The 26,434-nt window shown below is 38.9% G+C and overlaps 1 protein-coding gene across 1 annotated transcript in view; it reads right to left on the bottom strand.

Annotated features, from left to right (window-relative positions):
• The window catches only part of SDK1 (sidekick cell adhesion molecule 1), a 731,734-nt gene that overhangs the window by 209,196 nt on the left and 496,104 nt on the right, over positions 1-26,434 (bottom strand). The window contains exons 16-18 of the mRNA XM_006143594.1: positions 24,453-24,600; positions 23,323-23,463; positions 18,233-18,414 (exon numbers count right to left, since the gene is read on the bottom strand). Coding sequence (XP_006143656.1) covers positions 18,233-18,414; positions 23,323-23,463; positions 24,453-24,600 — 471 coding nt within the window. The remainder of the gene's footprint in view (positions 1-18,232; positions 18,415-23,322; positions 23,464-24,452; positions 24,601-26,434) is intronic.

Raw genomic sequence — 26,434 nt, 5'->3', positions numbered from 1 at the left:
TTGGGGGGGGGCCCCCCCCCAAAAAAAAAAACCCTATAAAAAAAAAAAAAAAAAAAAAAAAAAACAGCTTAACTGACATTTTTGAACACCTGAGTGAATGCCATTGGTAACTGTCAAAAACTTGTGAAAGTATATTGTCTTAGTCAGTTTGGGCTGCTATACCAAAAATATCACAGATAGTATGGCTTATAAACAAACAATAAACATTTATTTCTTATGGTTGGGGAAGCTGGGATGCTCAAGATGAAGGCAGACTCTCTGTCTGATGAGGACCTGCTTTCTCACAGATGGTGCCTTTTAACTAACCTCATACAGTGGAAGGGACTAGCTAACTATCAGTGGTCTCTTTTAAGTTTTTTTTTTTTTTTTTTTTTTCTCCATAAGGTACATGTGCTTTCCAGAGAGGAGAGACAGAGAGAGACAGTGAGAGGAAGAGTTAGAAATAACTCTCCAGGGAAGATGGTCATGCCATAATCCCTTCTCTTCCATTCTCCTCCTGGGATTTTTGGGTGCATATGCACACATATCCATCGCGATGTTCAAGCTACCAGGTCTGGGACTCAAACCATTAATAATATATCATCTGTTTTATCATTCTAAAGGAGTAAGTGTTCAAACTTTAAAGAAAAAATTATTAAGACTAGAAGAGCATATGTGTAGGCCTATAGAAATGTCCATTATTTATTATTTATTCTTAAATTTCTTATAGGGTGTGTGCACTCACCAGAGAGAGAAAGAGAGAGAGAGAAAACACCGGTTAGGGTGGATGGTCACTCTGCATCCATCCTCCTCTGGGACTTTGGGCGTGCCCACACATAGGTTGGTATGTTTTTCAGGTTGCTGGGTCTGGGTCACAAACCGCATGCTAGGCCATAGGGATCCAAGCACCTTAACTACTATGCCACTGACTGACCCACAGAAGTGCCCGTTAGTTTGAAATACTTGATACTGAAAACATCTGATCATATTTCAAATACATTCACATTATCACAAAATACATTCAATATTATTTTTGTTAAAAAAAAAAATTAGAAGGAACAAGTATTAGCCTAAAGAAACACTTAAAGTACCATTTAGAAAGACTGAATTTTGTGAACTCTGATTAATGGCAAGAAAGAAATTTCTTTCAACTGAGGTAAAAACAATAAATAATCTTCTGGTATTTATGATTTCCTTCTTGTGCAAAGACTTTTCTGTCAATGGTAACTTTTAAATATTTGAAGACATTATCAAAAAATCTTGAAAAGAATCATCTTAAGTGTTCAAACTTTAAAGAAAAAATTATTAAGACTAGAAGAGCATATGTGTAGGCCTATAGAAATGTCCATTATTTATTATTTATTCTTAAATTTCTTATAGGGTGTGTGCACTCACCAGAGAGAGAAAGAGAGAGAGAGAAAACACCGGTTAGGGTGGATGGTCACTCTGCATCCATCCTCCTCTGGGACTTTGGGCGTGCCCACACATAGGTTGGTATGTTTTTCAGGTTGCTGGGTCTGGGTCACAAACCGCATGCTAGGCCATAGGGATCCAAGCACCTTAACTACTATGCCACTGACTGACCCACAGAAGTGCCCGTTAGTTTGAAATACTTGATACTGAAAACATCTGATCATATTTCAAATACATTCACATTATCACAAAATACATTCAATATTATTTTTGTTAAAAAAAAAAATTAGAAGGAACAAGTATTAGCCTAAAGAAACACTTAAAGTACCATTTAGAAAGACTGAATTTTGTGAACTCTGATTAATGGCAAGAAAGAAATTTCTTTCAACTGAGGTAAAAACAATAAATAATCTTCTGGTATTTATGATTTCCTTCTTGTGCAAAGACTTTTCTGTCAATGGTAACTTTTAAATATTTGAAGACATTATCAAAAAATCTTGAAAAGAATCATCTCAAGAATAAAGCCAGGTATAGAGGAAGTATGTTTGTCAATCAAGCTTGTTTCTCAATAAACATCTTGAAGAAATTTTTGAAATGAAAGTTTTATATAAATGTATTGTTTTATAGTTTCTTTGGAATTTTCCAAAGATGACCAATGAGGCTTTTAAAAATATATTGTTATGACTATTCAGATTGAAATATATTCGAAGCATCGTACGCCCTTGCACTTACTATTATTGATTTTCATATATTCCCATGTTTAACTAGTGAAACCTATTCATATAGGCATGAGTCTTTTTGACAAGCCCACATTAATATTCAACAGCTTCTTTGCTTTTTGGACTGACAGAACATTCCAGCTTATCTCATACATTGCCTGTTTCTGGTCTGGAATAATCACTTATCGCAGAATGCTTGTTCATTTTGTGGTACTGGGCAGTTCAGTGTTAACAGGTTGGTTCTTATTTCTGGCCTTTTTATAAGATATCTTCTTTTTAAAAGATAACATCATCATACAGCCAATTTAGATTTAGAATTTTAACTGTGCTGAAATTCTCAGTTCCCAACAACATCAACCTAATTACCAATTTAATTCACCCCCATAATACTCAAATAATTGCATTAAAGAAACAAATCCAACATTAATCAATGATAAAACTGCTGAAAACAGTTTTAAACCTTTACTTCTTTTCTTTTTTAATATCCTCATAGGATGTACAGTCAAAGTAACATCTTTCTTTTCTTCTTTTTAAACATCTTGCTAGAAGGCACATATACTCACTGGAGAGAGACAAAGAGAGGGGAAATGAGAAGGCAACCCCTATGGGGGATGGCCATGCCAAAAGCCTTCTCCTTCATATCTCCTTTCAGGATTTTGAGCATGCATACATACACATGTGCCAAGAGTGTTTTTCAAGCCGCGAGGTCCAGAACCTGAACTGTGCACTTGGCTATGTGGGATCCAGCCACCCTAACCACCATGCCATCAGTTGGCTCCAAAGTAACTTCTTTTAAAGTTACTTGTAATTGTTACTTTCCATTTAGTTAGTTACCACCTCCATATACAGATACACATTCATTTGTTTAATTTTGCCTTCAAATTTTAGAATCTCTTTTATAAATGTTTTAAAATTAAGGTAGCTGTGTGAATAGCTAAGATATATTTACATATTTTCAAAGTCAGTTCTATAAAGTGTGTTTAGTGAAGCTTGTTTCTATTTTTGTACACTACTTTCTTCTTATATCTATAGTTTAAGATATATTTCTCTTTCTTTATTACAGTTTATGATACTCCATTGTGTGGAAATATTATAGTTTATTCAACCAGACTCTGAATTATGGGCATTTTTTTAGATTCCAGTCTTTGGCTATAACAAATAATGTTGCAGTGAATAGTCTTGTAAATGTGTCTTTACATTGGTTTGTGAGTGTATCTTTGGAATAAATTCCTAAAAGTAGACCTAGTGTGTCAGGGGTTACTGCCAAATTCTCCTTTATTTGGTTCCTGTATCAGTTTATCAGTTTTTGTTTAAAATGAAAAGAATTAGAAAAAATTTTTAGTGCTAAAGACAATTTTCATTTTGATTGCTTTTTTTTTTTAATAGAGATTTTTGCCATAGGGTGCAGACAGAAAGTGAGAAATCATCCCAAGGGGGGATGGCCACACTGCAATCCCTTCTCCTCCATTCTCCTCTCAGAATTCTGGACATGCATGCACACGCTCCTGAAGTGTTTTAAGTCACTGAGACTGGGACTAAAACTGCAGTCAACTATGTCAGAGTCCAGTAATGTAACCATTACACCATCTGCTGGTCCCATAATTTTTATTTTGAAATATTTTAGATTTACAAAGAATTTAAAATTATATATATATATATATATCTCCTCTTGGGATCTTGGGCACGCACGCACACGCGCCCGGTGTGAGTTTTAAGCCACCAGGTCTGGGACGTGAACCGCGGTCGACTACATGGGAGTCCAACGACATAGCCATTACGCTAACTGCTGGTTCCCAAAAGATTTTTTTCAAAACTGTTTGAGAGTTAGCTAACAACATGGACCTCATCACTGCTAACTACTGGAGTATATCATTCCTACAAACAGGGACATTCATCACATAATTACAGTATAGTCACCAAAAATCAGGACATCAGTGTTGATATATCACTGCAATTTAATATACGATTTCTCCTATGTTTTTCCATAAATTCTTCTATAGCAATAAAATCATACACTACATTTAGTTATAATGTTTCTTTAGTCTCCTTCAACTTGGAACCGTTTTTCAATTTTTTTTCCCTAGACTTTCATGACCTTGGCATTTTTGGATATTACAATCCAATTTCTTGTGAATTAGTCCCCAGTCTGAGTCTGTTTGATGTTTCTTTTTAATTAGACTCATGCTTGCATCTTGGGTGGGAATTTCAGAGTTGAGGCTATGCTCTCATTGCATCCTATCCAGTGGTACACAGTTCTGATCTGCCCCCTTTACTAGTGATGTTAACTTTAATAATTTGCTGCCAGTTTTGTTTCAAGTAAAGCTATTCTTTTTTCCCTTTGCAATGTAATGTGCTTTATAAGGACATACGCTGAAATTATACACACACACACACACATATATATATATATGGATTGTTCCTCATCATATTTTCTCCCACTAACTTTAGTGCTTTGATTGAATTGATTAGGGGTTTCAGGCCAGTTGCAGTGGTGTAACAGTGATGCAATATTATCATGCTGAAGCCACATGGGAAAGTCCCAAGTTCGAGTTCTGGGCTCTCTCTGTGAATGTCTTATACCTCTAATTGCATTCTCTTGTATCTTGACTTGGCTGACCCTTCCATTTCAATATTATAGAATATGGGTTCAGATACCTGGGTCAGCCTGAAAATGCAATAGGTGCATGAACGGGCAGCCAAGAGCTGGAGAGTGGGGAAAGAGGACTACGAGGGTCAGATGGTGGCATAGCAGTAAAATGTGATGCTTTTAAGATGAATATTACAGTCATAGCTTCCTTTGGGTTTGAAATCAAGTCATGTTATGGTCACTATTAGCACATCGTGTCTCCCCACTCTGTCATCACATCATTGTGTGTTTGTATCTGAAGAAAGAACTTTTGCTTCTCCCTTTTACATATCCATTTGTTGATTTCAATCATCAATCTAACAGATACATTTATTATGTTTTGTTTTGTTTTGCTATAGGGCACATGGACTCACCAGAGAGTCAGAAAGCAAAAAATCAACCCCTAGAGGGATGGCCACTCCACAATCCCTTCTCTTCCACTGTCCTCTCTAGATCTTGGGCACTCACACACACACATGTCTGACATGAGTTTTAAGCCACTGGGTCAGGGACTTGAACCACGGTTGACATGGGAGTCCAGCAATGTAACCATTATGCCATCTGCTGATCTCAGAGCAATTTATTTTTTATTTTTTATTCTGGAATAGAGTAGACAAATTATCTCCCCCAGCTATGACATCTGAATATTTGATAGGCAAGCCATGTTCATGCTCATTCTTTGAGTTATTGACAGAAGTATTAAAGCCCAAAAGAATACTGGATTTGCCACTGGAGTCACCATCCAAATAGTGGTTAATCATGTAAATCACACTTTTGGGGCCTAACTCAACCCAAGGAATCTATCTAATTGTTTTTATCACCCATTCTGTATTTCTCCATCTTATCTAGAGTGCTTATTGAATAAATGAATGAATGAATGAATGAATGAAAATCAAGCTACAGAATGAGTGAAGATGGTATTTAGATCTATTAACTCAGTAACCTTTCCCAGAAAGAATATGAGGTTGGTAGGATAGTCAATCTGCATGAACTAACCCTGACTTCTAGATATTCCTTTCTAAGAATTAGAGTCACAGTTCCCTGATTATTACCCATATCTTCCTTTATTTTCCAAAATCATGGCCTTTATCCTGTAGAAGGCTCCTTGCCTCCTACTCAATCATTGGAGTTTCCCAAAACCCAGCTGAGGTCTCTCCTCTGGAAGGTACCAGCACTCCTATCTCCGCCCATACACATGGTGATCTCACATATTGTGTGCTGTGGTTCATGGAGACTGCTATTTCTCTCTGGTAGACTGATCCTCCACTGGTACAAGTACTTTATCAAAGCTGGCAGGGACTCATGGTTTGATTCCTTGGTGTTACATTCTTCTACCCACCTAACTTTAGAGGAGGTTCTCAGATTAGGGCATGCATCAGAATCACCTGGGGAGTGGTGGAGGTAGCTGAAACACAAATGGCCATGCTCTATCCCAGGTGATACTGATGCTGCTGGTTCAGGGACCACCTTTGAGAACCACTTCTCTAGAGTTACTTTTCTACTTACTGAGTTAGTGGAAAACTCATGACATATTTTTTCCTATGGAAAAATGTGTCATTACTTTTCTGACAACCCAATAATTTCTCCTTTCCTCTGTCCCTCCTCTCTTCCTCATCTGCCTACTTACCTATCTTCCTTCCTCCTCCTTTCTTCCTTCTCTTCCACTCACTCCCTTCCTCTTTACTTTCTTGATTATTACTCTTTCTACTGAGAGTGTAATTGATTGGTTGACAGAAAACCCCACTCTTGCTCCCACAAACCTCACTGCCACCTTTTCTACCAGGAATGTCTACTACTATTTACAGCCCACCAAACCTATAACTATGTCAGGCAGGCACTTTTCCTGAACCATTTTATACAGCTGCAAAGAGAGACATGGGTTATTTTTATTGAAAATATTTCATTGAAGTCTAACAATATGATGAAGATAATATAAAGCTTATTTGCAACACCCCCAAGTAAATCTAGTCTATTATTACAAATCATCTTCTCTTCAGTCTACATAAATGACACAAACAGTTTAAACTTATCATTAATCAAAAGAAACTTGTGCTGACCATGGAGCTATATGCTGTTTTGGAGATTCACAACATGTCAAATAAAATTAATAAAGTGACATTATGAGAAGCTGGCAGAGAAATTCATGGGTTCTCAAGGGACAGGTGGCTGTGAGTATTCAGTCCTCTATAGAGGAAATGAATGACTTCTGCATTCTACTCATTATCCCTCATCAGACTGACGCAAACCCAACCTAAGATGCTCAGTAGCCCACTGACAATGCCATAAAATTGGCTGAATTTAGCACAGAATGAAATAGTGCATTGCCCAACATAATTTTTCTATATTAACATGCCCAGTTGTATTTATTAAAATAACACTACCTTATCTGTTACAGATAAACCATAAAATCTCACTGTCTTAACACATTATCCTTTAGTGCAGTGTTAGTTTTCCTGGGTGCTGAGAAGCCTGGCATGTGACCTTTCAGGGGCCATTTTGCATCTTGGCATCCAAAAGCAGATAAGCTTCCAGAACACAGAACCAGGACTGGCTGAGGCTAGAAATCAGCTGGCTTGCTTTTGGCTAAGGAGCACTTTGTGCTGAGTTGGTGTTTCCTGTTCTTCATTCAGACTCCCTCTTCCTGTCTCCAATCGCCTCTAGCTGGCTTTGAGACCATCTTTGCCTAGAAGAGTCTCACCATTTCTCACATTGAGCAGCTCATTGTAGCTTCACTGCACGTGAGGGGGCTAAGGACAGAGAGCGAGGGCAGAGGTTGCTTTCTGACCTTCTCTCCACATCACAGAAAAGGATCTTTATGTCTTTGCCACAATTGTATGCCTGATTTTTCACTATCCTAAAAGCATATGATTTCAAATATTTGGGACTGAAATGTCTACCCAGAACTTAATGGGGATTCATGGGCATCTATTTCTCCAGGTAATCCCACAGAATTAAATGTATACAATTCCCAAACAGAGGAGAAGCAAGCTCATTAGTTGGAAGAATTACTGGCTACACATTCCTGGGTGGATGTATCTATTACAATTTGTATGCCTGGTGTTATCATTAATTCCAGATTGTTATAGGGTATGGCTGAGCACTTGGATTGCTATGGTTCTTGCAGTTTTGATACACCTAATGTCCTCACTGCATTAAACATTTCTTACATATTATTAAGATAACAAATCTTTGACAAATAAGGGATAGTGTATTTTTCTATGGCCTTTTAAAAGAAAATACTTAACACTTAAAAAATTTTGTGTGACCTTTCTGAATGAATTTTTTCCACTTCTTGATTTACCAGGCATTGAGGAGAAGCACTCAGGGCCAGTTTTTAGGCTGGGGATGATACAACACAGTGTTGGGGTCAGCAGGTGGTGTGGTGGTTAAGGGCATTGGACTCCCACATGGATGACTATGGTTCGAGTCCCAGAACTGGTGGCTTTCTCACATTCTCTCTGATCAAATTTTAAAATAAACAAATAAATACAATGAATAAAGTAAATAAAGTTAAGTAATAATCATAAAAAAATACAACACAAGGGACAAAGCAAACAGGCCCTGGGCATGCTGTCTGCCTACTCTGCCCTTGTTGGTCTGCTCCTCTGCATCTGTAGCAGGTTAGTGATAAGAAGACGGAGGAGAATATTTCTATTCACAAAGTACCAGCTTCACTTCTGAAAAAAATCTTCACTTGTGCCAAATGGTGAGGTTCCAAAACAGACCCAGGACTGGCGAGGCCAGAACTTGGCTCACTGTTGGCTCAGAAGCACTTTGATGGTGCCAAGTTGGGTCTCCTCCTCTTCTTCATTCCCACTCCTTCTTCTCATGCACCCAATCTTGAGAGTTTCTGAATACATGTGAAAACTGCATATTGTGGTTTCTTTCATGTTCTTAGCATGGCCTACTCTTCATGCTAGCTCAGGGTAAGCAGCATTTCTCTACACATGCTCATTGCTACATGTGGGATTAGCATCACTGCCTTGAGTCTTCTTCATAGAAATATGGAGTGGCATACCTGCTGAGCATGCAGGGTGCCACTCTGATGTAGATAACTTCAACATATTCTCCAGGCTATAGTTCTGGGATTTAGCATTCTCAACAGAGTGGAGGGAGGAAGGATTCTGAGTTTGGCTCCTATACAAACCAAGTTCAGTTTGTGGAGACCTTAGATTGCTTTTGGATGTCAGGATGCAGGAAAAACAAAACAAAACAAAACAAAAACAAACAAACAAACAAGGGCCCAATCTACACATTACATTGCTCAGAGGTGAGTTTTCCTTTGAGGTTTCAAAATAGAAAAAGCAGGGCAGAAGGCAGGTTATCATGGTAAAAATGGAGTTTAAACTGGTATAGCACTGGACATTGAAAGAGGAACAATAAGCATTCTGTTTTTAATCAGACATCTATTTATGCTTTATTTACATGCCAGGCATTGTGTTTGGATTTGGGGATACAGATATCAAAAAGATAAATCAGAGCCCTGTCTTTCAAAGAGTTCCCAAGCTAATAAGAAAGACCGGTCAGTAAATTGCAAAATAATGTGATGGTCACAGTGATTTCAGATTGGTTTTATTTTTCCGTTTGTCTTCTAGTGGCAGCAGAAAGGCAAGTCTCAGGAACGCCACCCTCATGAGTTTATCTGAATGGGCACAGATGTTGGAACCCTTTCTCATCTCCACCTCTCCCAGCTCCAAATCTAAGCTCTGGGCTAAGCTAGCAGCCCCTGCTCACATTCTCACTCAGACTCCTGTACTGTCTTTTACAGATGGATGTACAAGACAGGCTTCACAACCCTGACCCTGATAGATCCCAAGTCCAGGGGAAGCTTTTTCTAAAGGAAATGCAAGATTAGTCAAATCAAATACGCTATATTGCTCAAATTCAGTATTTTTCAAATTGTAGGCTACAAATGCATTTTTGTATCAGGAAATCAATTCAGAGGTCACAACAGCATTTTTAAAAGAATGAAATAGAATGGAATAGTACAGGAAATATCAAAGAACATCATATACTGTGACGGTAACTACTGTTCCATGAACCCTGGTTCAGTTGTGTGTGTAGAATGGGTTTCTATGTAAAACAGATTTTTTTTATGTGCATTGCAGTTAAAAAGACACTGCAAATCCCGCTGCCATGTGAACAAAGTGAGATAAGATCTCACCTCTTTTCTATTCCATATGCAAGAGCTGTAGTAATTTCTATCTCGAAGCAATTTCTATCCATGTTTGATAAATGAATGTAATGAATTTTTTAAAAAGCAAATTTTAGTGATGGTAGAATATAATATAGCAGGAAAGACCTAGTTTTGGAAAGCAAGGAAACCTAGGTTTAAATTCCAGCATTTTCTCCTACATGACCTTGGGAAATTTAGTTATCTCTCTGAACTTCCATTTTTTTTCTTGATAAATAGGCCTAGTAATGCTTATCTTACATGATGATTGAGGGAAAAATGAAATAAGAAAATGAATATAAGTACATAGCATAATATAACAAAGACTGGTATATAGTGGTTTTCCCTAAAATGCTAGTGTCCTATCTTTTCTTTCCTCTAAGTTCTAAAAGACTAAACTAAGCCCATACCTAATGAAACATTCAATATCTATTTTGTTCAGCTTTTACTTAGTGTTTTAGGAAATGCTGGGAGAATGTGGAACATTATCCTATTCTGTACATACAGCCTAATGTCTAGAAGTCTTAAGGATTGAGAAACAAATCTTTTGTGCAATGTCATTTAATGCCACATTGAGAATTTCACAAGAGGAGATAAGAGTGGGGCTTGCAAACAGAGTGTTCATTTATAGTCCTTACTTTAGAAAACCTTTCAAAGCCCAAGTGAACATTCAGGAGCTTTTACTAATGTTTTAGATATGAGGATAACCAAATGTTTTTTCCATTTCTTTTTCAACATGAAATATTCCTCTTGTATTATAAGGTAATGTTCTGAAACCAGAATAAATCATTATAACACAAATATACCTATTACAAAAAGAAAAATGACAAAGAAGTAAACCAGAAAAAAAAAGTAAAATCTTGGTGTGTTCAAAATGATGATTTATAGTATAATTTGTCTTTGGGCCCTTTATAGAAAAATCAACACCTGCATCTTAATGGACGGATTTTAAAAATGGATAGAAGAGGTTCGCTAATTTGCACGACAGGTTTATTTTCAGATGTAACCATAATTTGTTACATTTTAGATTCTAACAGTGAATAGTATTCTACACCCGGGCTCACCTGAGAACTTCATGGTCACATTATTTCCTCATGTGTCTTTCATGGCTATTTGAACAATTGCTAATAAAAACTGAATTTGTGGACCAAACACCAAATCAGCATTGAATCTAAACTACTGATTGCTTCAAATGACTACAGTACTTTTCCTCCCATAGTAAATGATTAGAAAGTTGCTGAAGTAGACATTGGCAGTAAGAAAAATGCTTCTAATTATACTGGGCGTTTAGTTATGCAGAACCTATACTCTATGGCTTTTTCCACTCCAAACCCAAAGCATATTGATTTCTGGAAGCATTCTGAAATTTTTGAGTAAATTTAAGTTATTTTACATTTCATTCTGGGTAATCATAATGGAAATTTGACAAATAGGTTCCAAGTTCATTGGAATTTCAAGCCATAGTTTCAGTGACAGAACCAACCTTTCTTCTCACCCCTTGGAGAGTTCACTTGGCTGAAACTGTGTTAGAGCTTGGCTGCTTGATTTGTAAGTTAATATGTCCTATTTTAAAATGCCTTGAGCAGGAAAGGTCATGGAGGCACTGTTAATAAAATCTATTAAATGGGATTGGTGGACAAGATAATGGAGGATGGTAGATGAGGGGAGACTGAAAAGTCAGGAAAGTTAGAAAGTTGAAATTAAATAATCTGTGTGTCCAAGCTGCTAATCCATGTGGAAAACTTGTGACGAATCACAATTGACGGGGGCCAGCAGGTAGTGTAGTGGTTAAGGCACTGGACTCCCATGTGGCCAACTGTGGTTCGAGTCCTAGATCCAGCAGCTTGAAATTTATTCCAAGTTTGTGCATGTGTGCTCCAAATAATCCTGAGAAGAGAATGGAGAAGGAATTGTGGTGTGGGTGTGGCCATCCCCTGGGGCGGGGGGAGTGATTTTGCACTTTCTGTCTGTCTGTCTCTGCATCCTGTAGCAAAAAATCTCAAAACAAAAACAAAAACAAAAAAGACCACAGCTGACAAACCCTATGTTTTTAATATGGTTAGTTCTTATCTGTGTGTTCTGTATTTGCTCATTCTACCATGGATTCCACCAACTGCAGATCAAAATATTACCTTATTGCTGATGTATTCTACATAGTTAGGCCCACAATGGTTGCACCTGTACTGAACAGGTACAGGCTTTTTCCCTGTCATTATTCCCTAAACAATATAGTATATGTGTATGTGTGCATATATATATAAATGTGTGTGTGTGTGTATATATATATATATATATATGTATTTGTGTGTATGTGTTTATAATCTAATACCATATAAGTACTATGTTAATAGTTATATATGTGTGTATATGAGTGTGTATATATATATATATATATAAAATAAACATATTATAAATATTATAAGTAATCTAGATGATTTAAAGTATATGGGGTATGTGTATAAATCATACACAAATGCTACACCATTTTACATAAAAGACTTAAGCATCTGAGGATTTTGGTATTCACAGGAGTCATAGAGCCAGTCCCCTGCAGGGATAACTGTATATCTCAATAACAAATGGGAATGAAGAAAAAAAAAATGTAGTGTGTGACAGGTGAATAGCGGGTTCAAATTACTTCAAGGAAAGATACCACACTGTGGAACTCAAGGTAGGAATAACTTGCTTATCTTCTTTAAGGAGCTTCCTGGAAGTAAACGCTTCTGAGACCAAAAATTTGTGTTCTAGAAGAATGAGCTACTACTTCCCCCAGGGCAAATGGCTTTCCTAGTGCTCCTTTTCTGAGGCTGATGCCAAAAGAGCAGCCTGTGCACCCTTCACTGTCCTCACCCTGAGCAAATGATGCTGCTGCATCATTTATAAAGTGCTCTTTGGAAAAGGCGAACAGGTTTCACACCCACCCAGTGGTAGTGTGAGCGACACCATCTCTCCCCAGCATTCCAATGCCTTCTCAGGAGGAACTAAATCCAAGAGCCTTATTAAAGTCAAGATAAATTACTTCTCATTTCCCCTGATGGATCAAGCTTGCCACTAGGTTGAAGGGAGGAGGAAAAATTAGGCTAGTCGGACTGAAGCTTTACTCTTCCCCAGGCTGAGTGTTTCCTGCCTTTCCCATGATCTCCTGATAGACTGCCAAATTATGTTTCTATACATCCCAATAATTTTCCAAATTAGGCTGGCAAATAATTAATTTTATGGGTTATTCTTTTCTCCTTTAATATACAGGCATTTTAATTATTCCCTTTTCAACTTCAAGGACCTACTCAGGCCTCTAGGCTTTCTCGACAATCAGTGCTAATGGCTTGGGATACCTCAAGGACACTGACTGGAGTACTCAGCAGCAAATGAGCATTGCTCTGCTGCTGCCCAAACAGCCCCCTCTGATCTTCAGCTTGAGGATGAACAGCACCCTCTGAGTTTCAGCTTGAGGCTGATGGGCCCCTGGGGAATCTGGTGTAGGGGGAAGTTATAGCTGAAGGAGCAGAGGAATTGCAATTTCTGCTAATTCTAACGCCTTGTATGAGGTAGGCTACAAGACAGATTGTTAAGCCATTTTATGTCTAGGGTTTGACTCTTCAGCATGTGTCATCTTAGAAAGTGGGGCAAAAATTGCTATCTACCCCTCCAATATACATTCCCCTTTCTTCCTTTACAATGGATAGAAGCAAGTCCACATTTCTAGCCTCACCTGCACTATAAGCAGCAGTCAGCATCAGAAGGGAGTCTAAGAAAGTTTATCAAAGTTAGTCATACTTAGCCACCATGCACACCCTGTGCCTCCCTCCTTCTGGTCTTCTACAATGGGGTCATGATAGCTGGTATTTCAGCAGCTAGCTTATGATCATGAGGCAACAGCTAAAGATGGGAAAGCAAAAAGACAGAAGGATCCTAATTCTCTGGATGAGCCTGGAGCCACTACACTTTCACACTTTCTGGTGCCTCCTGCTCATATTTTTTATGTGAGAGATGGAAAAACACACCTTATTTTGTTTAAGCTACTCTTACTGTGGGTCTGCTTCAAACAGCTGGATGCCATTTCTAGCCAATACAGATGACTGAAAACTCTTATTTGGCCCCACCATGTATTATAGATTCCAGTGAGCTCCTCCATAGGGAAGGCCTCATATTGATGGCATTTCCTCAGAGAGTCCTGACTAGGGAACCTCTACAGCATCCTTGGTACCACTCACCTGTGGACAAATGTGGAGTGGTCACACATGAAGAGTCTGATTTCTCTTCTAGTTTTTGTGCTTGTTTCACAGAGGTCAGGCTCACCTTCCAGGCTAGACTATAGGTCTCCTAAGTTACAATATGTTAGGCATATCCTCTACCTTGGTTCTAGGGCTTATCCCACAGCTCTGAGCATGAAGTAGACACTCACATCAATACATAAATGTCTGAATATGGTTTTATTATTAGTGAGACATTGACCCCAAATCTCTTTATACGACAGCTACTATAGAAACAAACAGTGTAGTAGGTACTAATTGCTGTCACAGTAGACAACAACAAAGTTTCTTCTGGTATTTGTATACTATCTCATAGTCTTTGAAGCTTTTTCACACGTACGACCCAATAAATGCCACAATTTCACAAATGAAAAAAAAAAAATGAGGCACAGATAGGTTAAACGTGTTTCTTAAAGGCAGATAAATAGTAAACACTAATGGTCAGGTCTGGATGGACTGCCAGGAAAGGACTCTTCCTGGTGATAGCTGTGTGAAAATATCCTATGTGTACCCCAGCCACCATCATCACCTCCCCGAAGTAGTCATGGTTCCTCAGGCCATCATTTTTCCTTCTGATATACCATCTTCTAGTGAGACCCCTTTGCATCCAGTCATTCAGTTCACTGTGAGTCTCCCCCTCACTCCCACTGCTGCTGTCTCCCTGCACACTGGCCCACCCTGACCAACTCAGTGTTCTAGTATCCTCTCCTAGTTCTGTCCTGTCTTGGGTGGGAATGTTGAGACAAGGACAGAATTAACAAGCTCACGTCCCTTTGTTTAGCTGACCAAGAGAAATGAAGCACACAGTGACTGACCCCAAGTCACCTGGAGTTGTGGGCCAGCCACCTTTGCCAGGCTGGGCTCTTTCCCAGACAATGTGCCTGAGCTTGGCTTAGACCAAGTCAAAGGACAGTATCCCAATGCTGTGGTCAATAAGTACTATCATCTCCAATCTGTCCTGGGGCTCAAGATTGTCCCTCAAACAGAGGGTGAGAGTGGGCAAGGGTTTCCTGGGTCTCCTCAGGTGCTTCACAAACTGGAAAAAAATCTTTCCAGTGGTCAAGAAAGGGGTTTAGGGTTGGTGTCAGGGTCTGGAAGAAAATCCTCAAGAATCCTCAAGAGCATCAAAACTGAATGCCCCATGGTGAGTGAAGACAAGAATTATAATCCATTAGGTGTCCTTAAAACCCATCCATGTAGGGCAAGCTCTGTGTGGCAATACCAGATATCAAACACTCAGGCAAGGAAAAGACACTTCTTCCTCACCTTCCCAGCTACAAAAATTGAGATGCAGTCAAAAAACAAATTGATGGGCCAGCAGGTGGCATGATGTTTAAGGCACTGGACTCCCACATGGCCACGTGCAGTTTGAGTCCCAGACCTGGAGGCTGGATTGCTTTCTCTCTCTCTCTCTTTCTCTCTCTCTCTCTCTCTGAATCTCAGCAAGTTCAAGGGAATTTTTTCCCAGGACACTTAAATTCCACAGAGCATACAGGAAGTATATTTATATATCTATTTAGATAGATATCTGGTGAGCACATGTGTCCTATAGCAAATTTTAAAATAATGATAATAATAATAAAATAAAATAAATAGTTATTTTTATAAAAGGCAAATTGAAGTCAAATTTTCACCTGCATGGGGAAAATAGATCCTTTTATGGAGTCATGGCATACTTTAGTGATTTCTCCATTTAGAAAATTAATAGATACAGAGATAGGAGCCCACCCATCATGCTGCAATCTTCACTCTGGTTGGCCAGTTCACCACTAACCATACTAAGATCTTCCTGAAGTCCTGCTGACCTCGGAGGCCGCTAATGTCACTCAGAGAAAAGTGGTCTTGATCCAGAAGACTGCATATTAAGCTTGGTTCTGCCATTTGTTGGCCAGGTGGGCCTTAGACGAACTAAATTCAAGTTAGTTAATATTCAGTTTCCTTATGTATAAGTGATTGAAAAATACAATTTGGCTTATTCTATCCTATAAACTGTAAGCAATTTTGGGACCAGCAGTTAGCGTAATGGCTATGTCGCTGAACTTCCATGTAGCCAACTGCAGTTCGAGTCGCGGACCCTGTGGCTTAAACTTATGCCGGGCACATGTGTGTGTGTGCCCAAGAGGAGAATGGAAGAGAAGGGATTGCAGTGTGGCCATCTCCTCTGGGGGGTGATTTCTCACTTTCTTTCTCTCTGTCTTTCTGGTGAGTGCACGTGCCCTATAGCAAAATCCTCTCAAAAAAATAAAATAAAATAAACAAAAAAACTGTAAGCAATTTTAAAAGGGTTCTGGACTCCATTTATGTTTTTTATACCTAGTCCTATCGTACAGGAAGCTTTGGATGAGTGTCACAAGTTTAACAGCGTTAGTTTACATCACTGCTATGAGACTCAACTGAGGTAATACATACGAACTATTCTGTAAATGAAAGCATATCACTCAAATATACATCCCTATCTTCTACTCTTGCCAGTCACCAGAGCTGGGGAAAATTTATCATTTCATAACCAAATAATTGCTCTTTTATCTGTGGAGTTGCTGCCTCCATTTTTTCCCCCTTTCATCTTGCTTACACACCTGGTGGCAGATTTATCTTTCTAACATAGCATTTTGAACATGTCACTCATAGTCTCTAAACCTTTAATGGTTCCCTAATGCCAAGTGAATAAAAGCCAAACTCTAAGACCTCAAAGCTCTTCTCAATTAGGTTAAAATCTGCTTTCCTCTGCTTCATAGAGAACTCAGATGCACTGGTAATAAAATGAAGCAGTAATAAGGGATTATTAATAGCATTATTAGTCATTTTAAGTACTTTGAAGTTTATTGTTATTTTATTAAATAGACTAATTAAAGCAAACATTAATTGTCCAGGTTTTCATCCATATTCCTTTTCAAATGAGTAATCAAGAATTACTTTCAGATGGACAGGACTTCTTGGCTATCCTGCATTTTAAATATTTCTGCTAGTCACTGTGTAGGCAGAACTGACTGCACTTAATTTATAAAGGAGGATTTATGGACTTACAGATGACAACAGACAGCCAATCAATAAGGGATGATAATAACAGCATGTAATATCAAGGAACATTAGGTCTCAGGCATGATTTGGGGAGAGAAGTGGGCAGTTAGAAACCTTATCATTTGAAAAAGGTCAAGGCCTGGTAGCAATAAAAATGCCTAAGCAAATAAAATCACACCTGCGAATCAGGAGAGGGTATAAATTGCTGAATGAAAAAGGATTTTAGATTTTGTGGAAAAATTGCCTCCCTGAGCAAGGATTTGGACTGCTGTAGGACAAATGTAGCTGCACCAACAGAGGGTCTATTTATTATTGCTAAGAGCAATAACAATGAAATGCAAATGTGGGGAATGCTTCCCAATGCCCAGGTCTTTCTGGGGATGAGACTTGAAATTTCCAGCAAACACTGGGGGATTAGATGTAGTAGAAAGCCTTGAAATGATAGAGCTGGGTCTTACTACACATATTTAAGACCCACTGGCTTTATGACATTCTGTCTGGTCAATGTTTTTCCCAGGGTTGGGAGAGTTTTTATTGATCTAGTAAATTGTTTGCTTGTGTAACTCAAAAAAGCAAAAAGCAAAAAGCAAAACAAAACAAAACAAATAAACAAAATCCCCACCAACTTGTAAATTCTATTACCAATAATCACGTCAATATTACATCACTAAAACCAAAATTGTAACTAATCACTCTCTTCGAAAAACATTCCCAGGATCACATAGAACTCCACAGCCAGCTTTACTGCAAAACAATTATCCACTTAGACAAATTCAATTCCATGTAACTTTTCAAGAATAGATGTACTAATTAGGGGATCTATACAGCTACTTCCTGCCTTCAGTATCCAGAAATTGGAATATTGTTTCCTTCCTACAGTATTGTTTTAATTTAGGAATTTATACATTAAATTAAATACATCACAGATTTTCTTCTAAATGTTCCCTAGAAGATTGAATCCTCTTTTTAAATTTCTAACGCTTGCTAAACAAACTGCAAAACCTACTCCCCCAGAGAGATTCTGCAACGTTGTGGTTTTGGAAAGCAAGCTTACCTCCTTGTAAGGTATATTCGGTCACTGCCCTGCTAAAGACGCCCAGGCCAGCCCCATTGTAAGCTGCCACCTGGATTTCATACTGTGTCCAGATGATCAGGTCTGTTACCAGGCAGTAGTTCACTTCGGGGCTAGTGATGTTCCTCTGCTGATATTCTCCAGGTAGGCCAGCCAGGCGGTACCTGCACCATAAAGGAAGCCCATGACTGTAGAGAAAGAACTTGAGCCAGGAGTTGGGTTTACTTGCAGTTATTATGCATGGTTAGGAGAAATGGAAGTGAATGAACAAGAGGAAGCTGAGAGGTCAGTTCCAGAAAATACTATTTCCTCATTCAATGATTTTAAAAGCATAATTTAATCTCACAGTGATTATAAACTATGGGAAAACCAAAACTGACATTTCAACTATGCCACTATAGTTCAGTGAAAAGTATAGCTTTTTAAGTGTAACTTGTGTAGGGAGTACAGTGACTCAGTACCAAAAAGTCCAGACATGAGTTCCATTGGGATATTGCCATAAATTAATTTAAGAAATATTTTCTTCTTGTGGCTCTGAAATGTGAGGGAAAGTCAAGAAGTAAGCAACATGTAATCTCTTGGTCGCCATGAACTTGACTTCCAGTTTTGTTTCCACCTAGGAAATTTGTATTTGATCAAGAATATCCCAGAACTAGAATAAGTAGCTTTGAAAAGATGTCAACACTTCTAGAATATTAGTCTAATGCTAAGCATGACAGACTGCTTTTCAGGGAACCTTTGTGAGTATTGAGGTAATGTGTTCTTTAGCATACTAAAAGCAGAAATTAAAAGTTGTGTTTATCAAAAAGGTAACTTACACAACTTTGGACTTAGGAAATGTATAAATTAAAAAATTGCTATTTGCACTATGAAAGGACTTTAGTAGCATTATTTTGATTAGCAAATGTTTTTCCATAATTCAGTTTATGGAAGTTAATGTACTGAACTGACTCAGTTAATGCACTGAGCTTTTTCTGGATCGGTCCCTCTGGGTAAAGAGAGGGACACATACAGCAGGAGCAATTTCTTAGTCATCCTGCAGCTTACAAAAGCATCTAATTTCTATCCCAGAAGTGTTCTTGCCTCAGGAAAATGTGGCTTTGTATGATAAGTGGAAAGAGGAAAAGATTGACGAGGGGTCCAAAACCAGAGTGGCAACAATAAATCCATCAGCTTTTTATGCCAGGTTGGAATCTTCACGTTCCTTCATGATGCTGAGTTTTTGACTCTGTGGATCAGCAGATTCTAGTCAGTTATTGGCACTGTCTGGGGCAGAGCACAAAGGAGATGGATCTCAGATCTCTATCTGGGGGACCAGGGCATCAAGGCTGCCATTATTGGGATAGGAGAATAAATCCAGAAATTCAAACCCTTAAACATAAAGAAAGAACTTTCCAAAGAGAATAATGGCTGAAAATTCAATAAGGAAATAGAGAAATGGCAATAAAAGGATCTTCACAAGAAAAACCAGAATTTTCTGAGAGAGTTCTTTCATCTCCTGTTTTTACAGGCCATTGGCACTTGGTGAGGCCTATTTGATAGGAAACATAAATGATTAAGAGCAGACAGCATCTGAATAGCAAGAATGTCCAATGCTGCCTCCTGCTTTTGCGTATGACCGCCAAAAGTATAAATGATCATACTACATTTCTGCTTCATATTCTATCAATTTCAGATACCCACTAAACTGGCATTCTTTTAGTGAACTACCTATGCCACGCAAATACAGGTATAATTCACAGGGGATGTTCAGTTCACTTATAGACTGTGATGGTTCTTAAAGCAGTGGTGCCAACAGGGAGAAAGGCTGGTCCTGGACTAACTCATGTGACAGGTATTTCCATTTAAATTCCCAGCCTACAAACGATGATCTTTAAAAATACATGGCACTGAGATAATTAGCCATTTGGAAATGGTAAAAATTGGATCCACACCCTCTCTAAACACTGAGTTGCCTGGACATGTAAATGGTACCAAAAACCACCTAGAATTAACATGACATAATGAGCATGAACTCTCAGGAAGGACTCACTGGTATGGACCCACTACTATACAATGGATATTCCAAGAAAAAGCAAAGAAATTAAGATCAGAAATCTGATGTTGAAGTCCCTGCTCAGTCACTTATGAGCTGAATGGTCTCAGGCAAATTCTTTTCTTCTCTGAGCCTTGGTTCCCACCTCTCTAAAATGGGAATGATAAAAGAGCATTTCATATAGTTATTGCAAGAATCAGATGAAGCTACGGAAGTGAAAGAAATGTGAAAGGGCAAATTACCTCCAATATTTAAAAAATAAAAAAACAGTGCTCTTCCAGTAAGCAGTACGGAAGAGACAACTCTGGGTTAGTAGAGACAAAGCCTACATGATTCACGCAACTTCTCAGGCCATTCTTTATACAAACGTGAGACACAAACTGCAGAATCCACATCTTCAAAACAGGCTGTGCTCCCTTCCAGAACAGGCAGGTTGGTCCATTCTGACCAGTGGCCCAGGGTGCTTTTTGTAATGTTCACAGATGTCTGAGAAGGTCGCAATTAATAACGCAAGAGCAGGGCATCCTCCTCCTACTGTAGGATATGTTGCCCAGGAGACAGTCTCAGACAGAACAAGATGATTTTTTATACGGAAATAAACAGGAGAATGTTTTTAAAGGACATAACCCCTATGCTCCTTTCAAAGAAACACCCTGCCCATTATTATAAATATTTTATTACTGCACACGCATCCTAACTACTTCTTACGGCCAAAGCCACGAAGGTGATTTATTTCCATTTGCTTTTCCATGTATTGTGCCTCGGATCTGACAGAGACTGTGCCCTGGAGGATACACGCTTGCAAACAGAGAGCTGATTTGCAGACTGGAGGATTATTTGGAAATGTTTCCAAGCAAATTCATTTTGGCATGGGTCTTTAATTTCTGAAAACTTTGATATTCACAGGCCTTGGGTATTGCACCCTCATTTTAGGGCTTTCTTGATTTAAGCCCCTACAAATACAGATGCCCTCTTCTCCAGCACTCAACTCTTCTGACACCATCACAGAAAATCCTTTTAACAGTAGTAATCCCACAAAATAGAGAAATGTGCAGTCCCTGCTGTGGCCTCATAACATCAGAGAGATTTTATTATTAAACTCTGTGCCCCAAGCCTGGTTCTGCAGGATGACTTTTAAAGTCCTTACTTGACAGCTTCCGCCTAAGGAAACTTTTCCAGCACGTGCTGAAAAAAGGCAGAGGCAGCTGGGATGACAAGCATGTGAGGGGCTGGTTAAAGAGGGCAAGCCAATTATTTTCATTAGTTGATGGGTACGGAACAAGGGGTAATGTGCAGTAGAATACCTCACCCTTCAAGCAGTGGGAAGCACAGGACTATTTTCTAGAGAGGAGAAAGGTCAAGAAATCGGGAATTTTCCCAAAAGCATCAATAGGAGCCAGAGCCCACAAGCCCCCTTCCTACAGGGGACAGAACCTCAATCTTCTCTTTGCCCTTCTTTGAAGTGGGAAAGGACAGTTGGGGGCACAGAGACAAAAGGGGGATATGAGTATTGATTCTAGCCCATTGTGTACCCCCACGGAATAGTCCATTCTAAACCACCTCGGGTAGATAATGATCTGGCTTATGTTTAAAGGAGAATCCATCAGTTGGAGGTAAAACTCGAGAATAACAGTGAATTAGTTGTGACAGGCAAATTTTGTATCTATAATGTAAAATGTTCATGAACAAGTATTAATTGATGAATGGCTAATTATGTAAATATACACTGAGAATGATCTGTCCTTCATATATGAGCATAATGGAGTTAAGAAGCAACACTTTCACAATATATCTACATTTATCTAAAGAATTAAATTGGGGGAACCAGCAGTTAGCGTAATGGCTATGTCTCTGGACTCTCATGTAGTCGACCGCGGTTCGCATCCCGGACCCGGTGGTTTAGAACTCACGCCAAGCGCGTGTGCATGCGTGCCCAAGATCCCAAGAGGAGGATGGAGGAGAAGGGATTGTGGGGTGACCATCCCCCCTGGGGGGTGATTTCTCGCTTTCTGTCTCTCTTTCTCTCTCTGTCTGGCGAGCACACGCACCCTACAGCAAAAACCTCTCAAAAAAAAAATAATTAAATTTATCTACTTAAGACCTTTGCTAACTAAGTATTTGCTGATCATATAGTCAAGAGTAAACCCAAGGTAGGCATTTGGAAGAAGGAATAATTAATGTCTACAGTTCTTGTCCCAATAGGTTTGATAAAATTACCAAATACATCCACAAGCAGAACAATCATTTAGAAGAGCTTTAATAATTATCCTTTAATATTGTTTTACTTTTTTTTTCTTTTTACCTAGGTCAACAAATCACTGCAATTATCACACTTAGTGCAATTTAAAAATTAGCAGTAGTTTTGGCAAAGATTTCTTCTTTCAAACACAACTAAGTTCTGATATAGTTCTCTTAATATTTTTTAGAAGCCAAACCATCCCTTAAAAGGCAGAGATAACAAACTGGCCACCCTGCTACTCTATCTGGCCTGCAGATGTATGCATTTGACTTCTTCAACATATATTTGGTTTATTTCAAGCTTCTAGAAATTGTGAGATTATATGTATAAAGCTAGATTTTGGATTTCTTTGAAATACTAGACAATCTGCCAATACTGACCAACATCCTGGCATGGTAGCAATGATTAATAATGATATAAAATGAATTATTATTAAACATTTCTAATTTAATAATACATGTCCTTGGTGAAAATTTAAATGAAAGAGTTTACAATGAATAGCACTCCTTACTCTTAACCCATATTAACACCATCTTCCTGCTAAAATACAACCACTGAAAATAGTTCTGTGTGTACCTTATGTTTGGATATGTACACAATATCTCTGTGAGGATGTCTGCATTACGTTATGCTCTACAGTTTGCCACAAACTTCACTACTCTCTAGAGTCTCACACCTGACCTGACTCCCAGAATTACTATCTGTCTCCTATAAACATGTTAGTTTGTGACACTGGTGAAATATATACTTGACTCATTATAATGACAGTCTGAAAATGGCCAATCACAGGTTACTTGCCTGAGGATATATCCACGCAGTACTCCATTGTGCTCTGTCTCTGGGGGTGGTTGCCACTGGACCATGATAGACTGGTTGGTACGCCCACTGGCCACTATATTTTTGGGGGGAGCACTGGGTGGTTCTTCAGGTAACATCAACCTAAAAATAAAGGATAAATAAGAAAAAGAGAGATGGAGATGAGTGTGAGAAACAACGATCCTTATTTGCATTCCTTGTCTTATTGATCCCTGAGCCTATTTGTGAAAATATTTAATTTATTTATAAATATATAAATATATTTATCAACAAGCAAGGCCAAACATACAGCTGACCAAACTAAAAGAATGTGTGTGAAATAGTTACAAGTCAACATAATAGGAAATCAGCTCAGCAAGCAACAAGGAAGACAGAGGAGGGGACCTTATTATGTCTGACTAACCCACAGTATCCTCACTCTGAAAAAATTACAAGTCTCAGTGAGCCATCTTACAGGACCATAGTCTGAGACTCCTTCTTTAGCTTTTTCAATATTTCTCATATCAAACTCCCACATTTTGGGGAAAAATTATCATTTAGACCTCAACTGTTCTACAACTCAAGCCCACTAAAAGCTCAGGTTAGGTGGAGAGGGCATGCTGAAATTTGATGAAATGGTCTTCCCATGTGCTGTTCGAATGAGCTTCGAAAGCAGCCTTCTCAAGAATGAGTGAGTGAAATGCGACACCACCGCAGAAACACTGGAGTCGTTCAGCTTCCCTAATAACACCCCAGAAGGTTTATACTTGTCAAAGTGAAAAGCTAGTGGCACCAACTTCTGCTGGTGGATAAAGGACACTGAAAACTTGTAAGCTCTTAATTTCCTGTGTACAGAGGGTTGTGCTCTCAAGAACAATTTATGTAGGCATAGCCAGAGCATCACAGGAGAAATCCAAGAAAATTGCCTTAGAGAAATTAAGAAAAACCCAGCTAGGTCAGTGCAGGACTGTGCTTTCCCTTTTTGTGATAGTCCTTTCAGCTCATGTTTTGCCAGCACCTCTAAAGGATGAATGTTAATCACTTTGATCAATTTCCTCCACCCAGTACCAGGCTTCAGTCTTTCTGCCCTAGGCTGCTCCTGGTCACTGTACAGGAGCTGGGTTTGGACACACCTGCTGGTCTCCATGCTGTACTGGCCCCTGCCCACTTGATTCACTGCACACACCCTGAACTGATAGGTGCGAGCTGGAGTCAGGTCACTCACAGTGACGCCTGTCATCTCAGGGCCAACATTTGACAGATGTACTTTCCATGGAGAGTCTGAAAGAATGAGGAAAACATATTCAAACTCACGAACATGCATGTCTGAGTGATAACAAGTACATGCAAATGCATTTCCACAAATCATCTCATTTGTTTATCAAGACAGCTTTAGGAGAGGGAGTGGTTATCCCCAGTTAGCAGATGTAGAAATCAAGGTTCATGGTCATATGACTAGTGACTGGTGAGCCTGGTGTGGAACTCAAGGTTTTCCACAGCAATCTAGTATGCTTCTCATTACTCCCATGTGGTTCTTAACAAGTAAAGGGATTCTTTGTTCAACCTGCATATGGCAGTTTAAAAGGAACTAAAATATTCCTAATTCCTGTGTTCAATATGTAACAGGAAAAGTTCTCTGTCAGCTCACATGGTTAGGCAGATTGCAGATTTGTCTCCCAGAAAAGGATGCCGCACATGCCACTGAATGATAAATAAAAACTATATTCATTAACATTTTAATAAAAGAGGAAATGAGCATGATAAAGACAGATGGGCTCTGCATTTTGCAACCCATCTGCGTGGCAGCCCATTACACCGCCACACCCCTGAGTGGCTTTGGCTGGAGAGAGACATAATGAAATTCACAGCTAGTTAAGAATATCTTTCCACCCAGCTTTCCTGCAGGTGTGGAAGAGCGAGTCTGTCAGCCAAATGGGCTCTCGCCCGAAGGCTGAGAAGGTTCTGCCAGGGATCCCACACCTTTGCTTATTTTTTTGTAGAGTTTAAATATGCTTTTCAGCCCAATCATTTTGTAGAATGATATCCTGGAATGAACAAGATCTGGCAATGACTTCGAGCATCCACTGTCAGTTCCCATTCTGAATTGTGATGATGCTTGAACTGCATTTTCAAGTTATTAGTGAAGGAAGACAGGGGGTAAACACTCTGGTAGAAACCAACCTATCTTTATCATTCCTCTAGAATAGTGTTAAAATCCCCTTCACCCATACTGGAAATGGTCAAGACATGACACATAGTTTGGGCTACTCTCAGACTGTAGACGATAAAGCTGCATGCAAACTGCACACATAAATCATAGTCACCTCTCCAAAAACCTAGAGGCTAAACTATGGAGATTCAAAGTCTGGGTCTGGGAGCTCATCAGAAATGTACTCTTGTTCCTTACAGGTCACCAAGAAATGGCCACAAATTGCTACAAAATGAAAGTCTGAAAGAATGAGGCTCTCAGAGGGCACTTCTGTTGACTCTCATACAGAGATGTCTATCTAACTAGTTCGTTAGCTAGATTCCTTAACACAAAGTTAAGCTGCACTGAAGCATAATGCCAGTTGGCTACAAAGACCGAATCTTTTTAATTATTTCAAATAAAGCTGCTTCCAAAAATGGCTTTCTGGGATTGCAGTCTTCACCACCAGCTGGGCATTTCAGTGTTTTTGGCTTTTGATTTTCAGTGACATGGGTAATCGGCAGCTGATGAGAATCACCCTCTCTTTACGATTCCTTTAAAAACACAATGTGTGCATCCTCAATCAACTATGGAAAAACTTACACCAACTTCTCTTTTCACTTTGAGAGTTTGAGACCCTTTTATTAGTATCAAACAGCTCATAGTGATCAGGTTTTCTAAGCAGGCTTCCTTACCGATAAGAGTCATTCATCAATAAAGAAGATGAAAGAGTCATCCCTAGCATCAGTGCAATTGGACTTGGTTGATTGAAAGGAGAGCCTCTCCATACCAAGGTTAACTTTTAGGGAAATACAGTTTTCATCCAGAAGACAACATATACATAGTAGGAAAAACAAACAAACAAACAAACAAACAAACAAAACACAGGGATATAGAAGTTGACAATGAGCTCTCCTGCTTAATGGT

Source organism: Tupaia chinensis, unplaced genomic scaffold (assembly GCF_000334495.1).
Source record: "Tupaia chinensis unplaced genomic scaffold, TupChi_1.0 Scaffold000101_1, whole genome shotgun sequence".
In the NCBI taxonomy this organism is placed as follows: Eukaryota; Metazoa; Chordata; class Mammalia; order Scandentia; family Tupaiidae; genus Tupaia; species Tupaia belangeri.
This window is presented reverse-complemented; position numbering and strand designations above follow the sequence as displayed.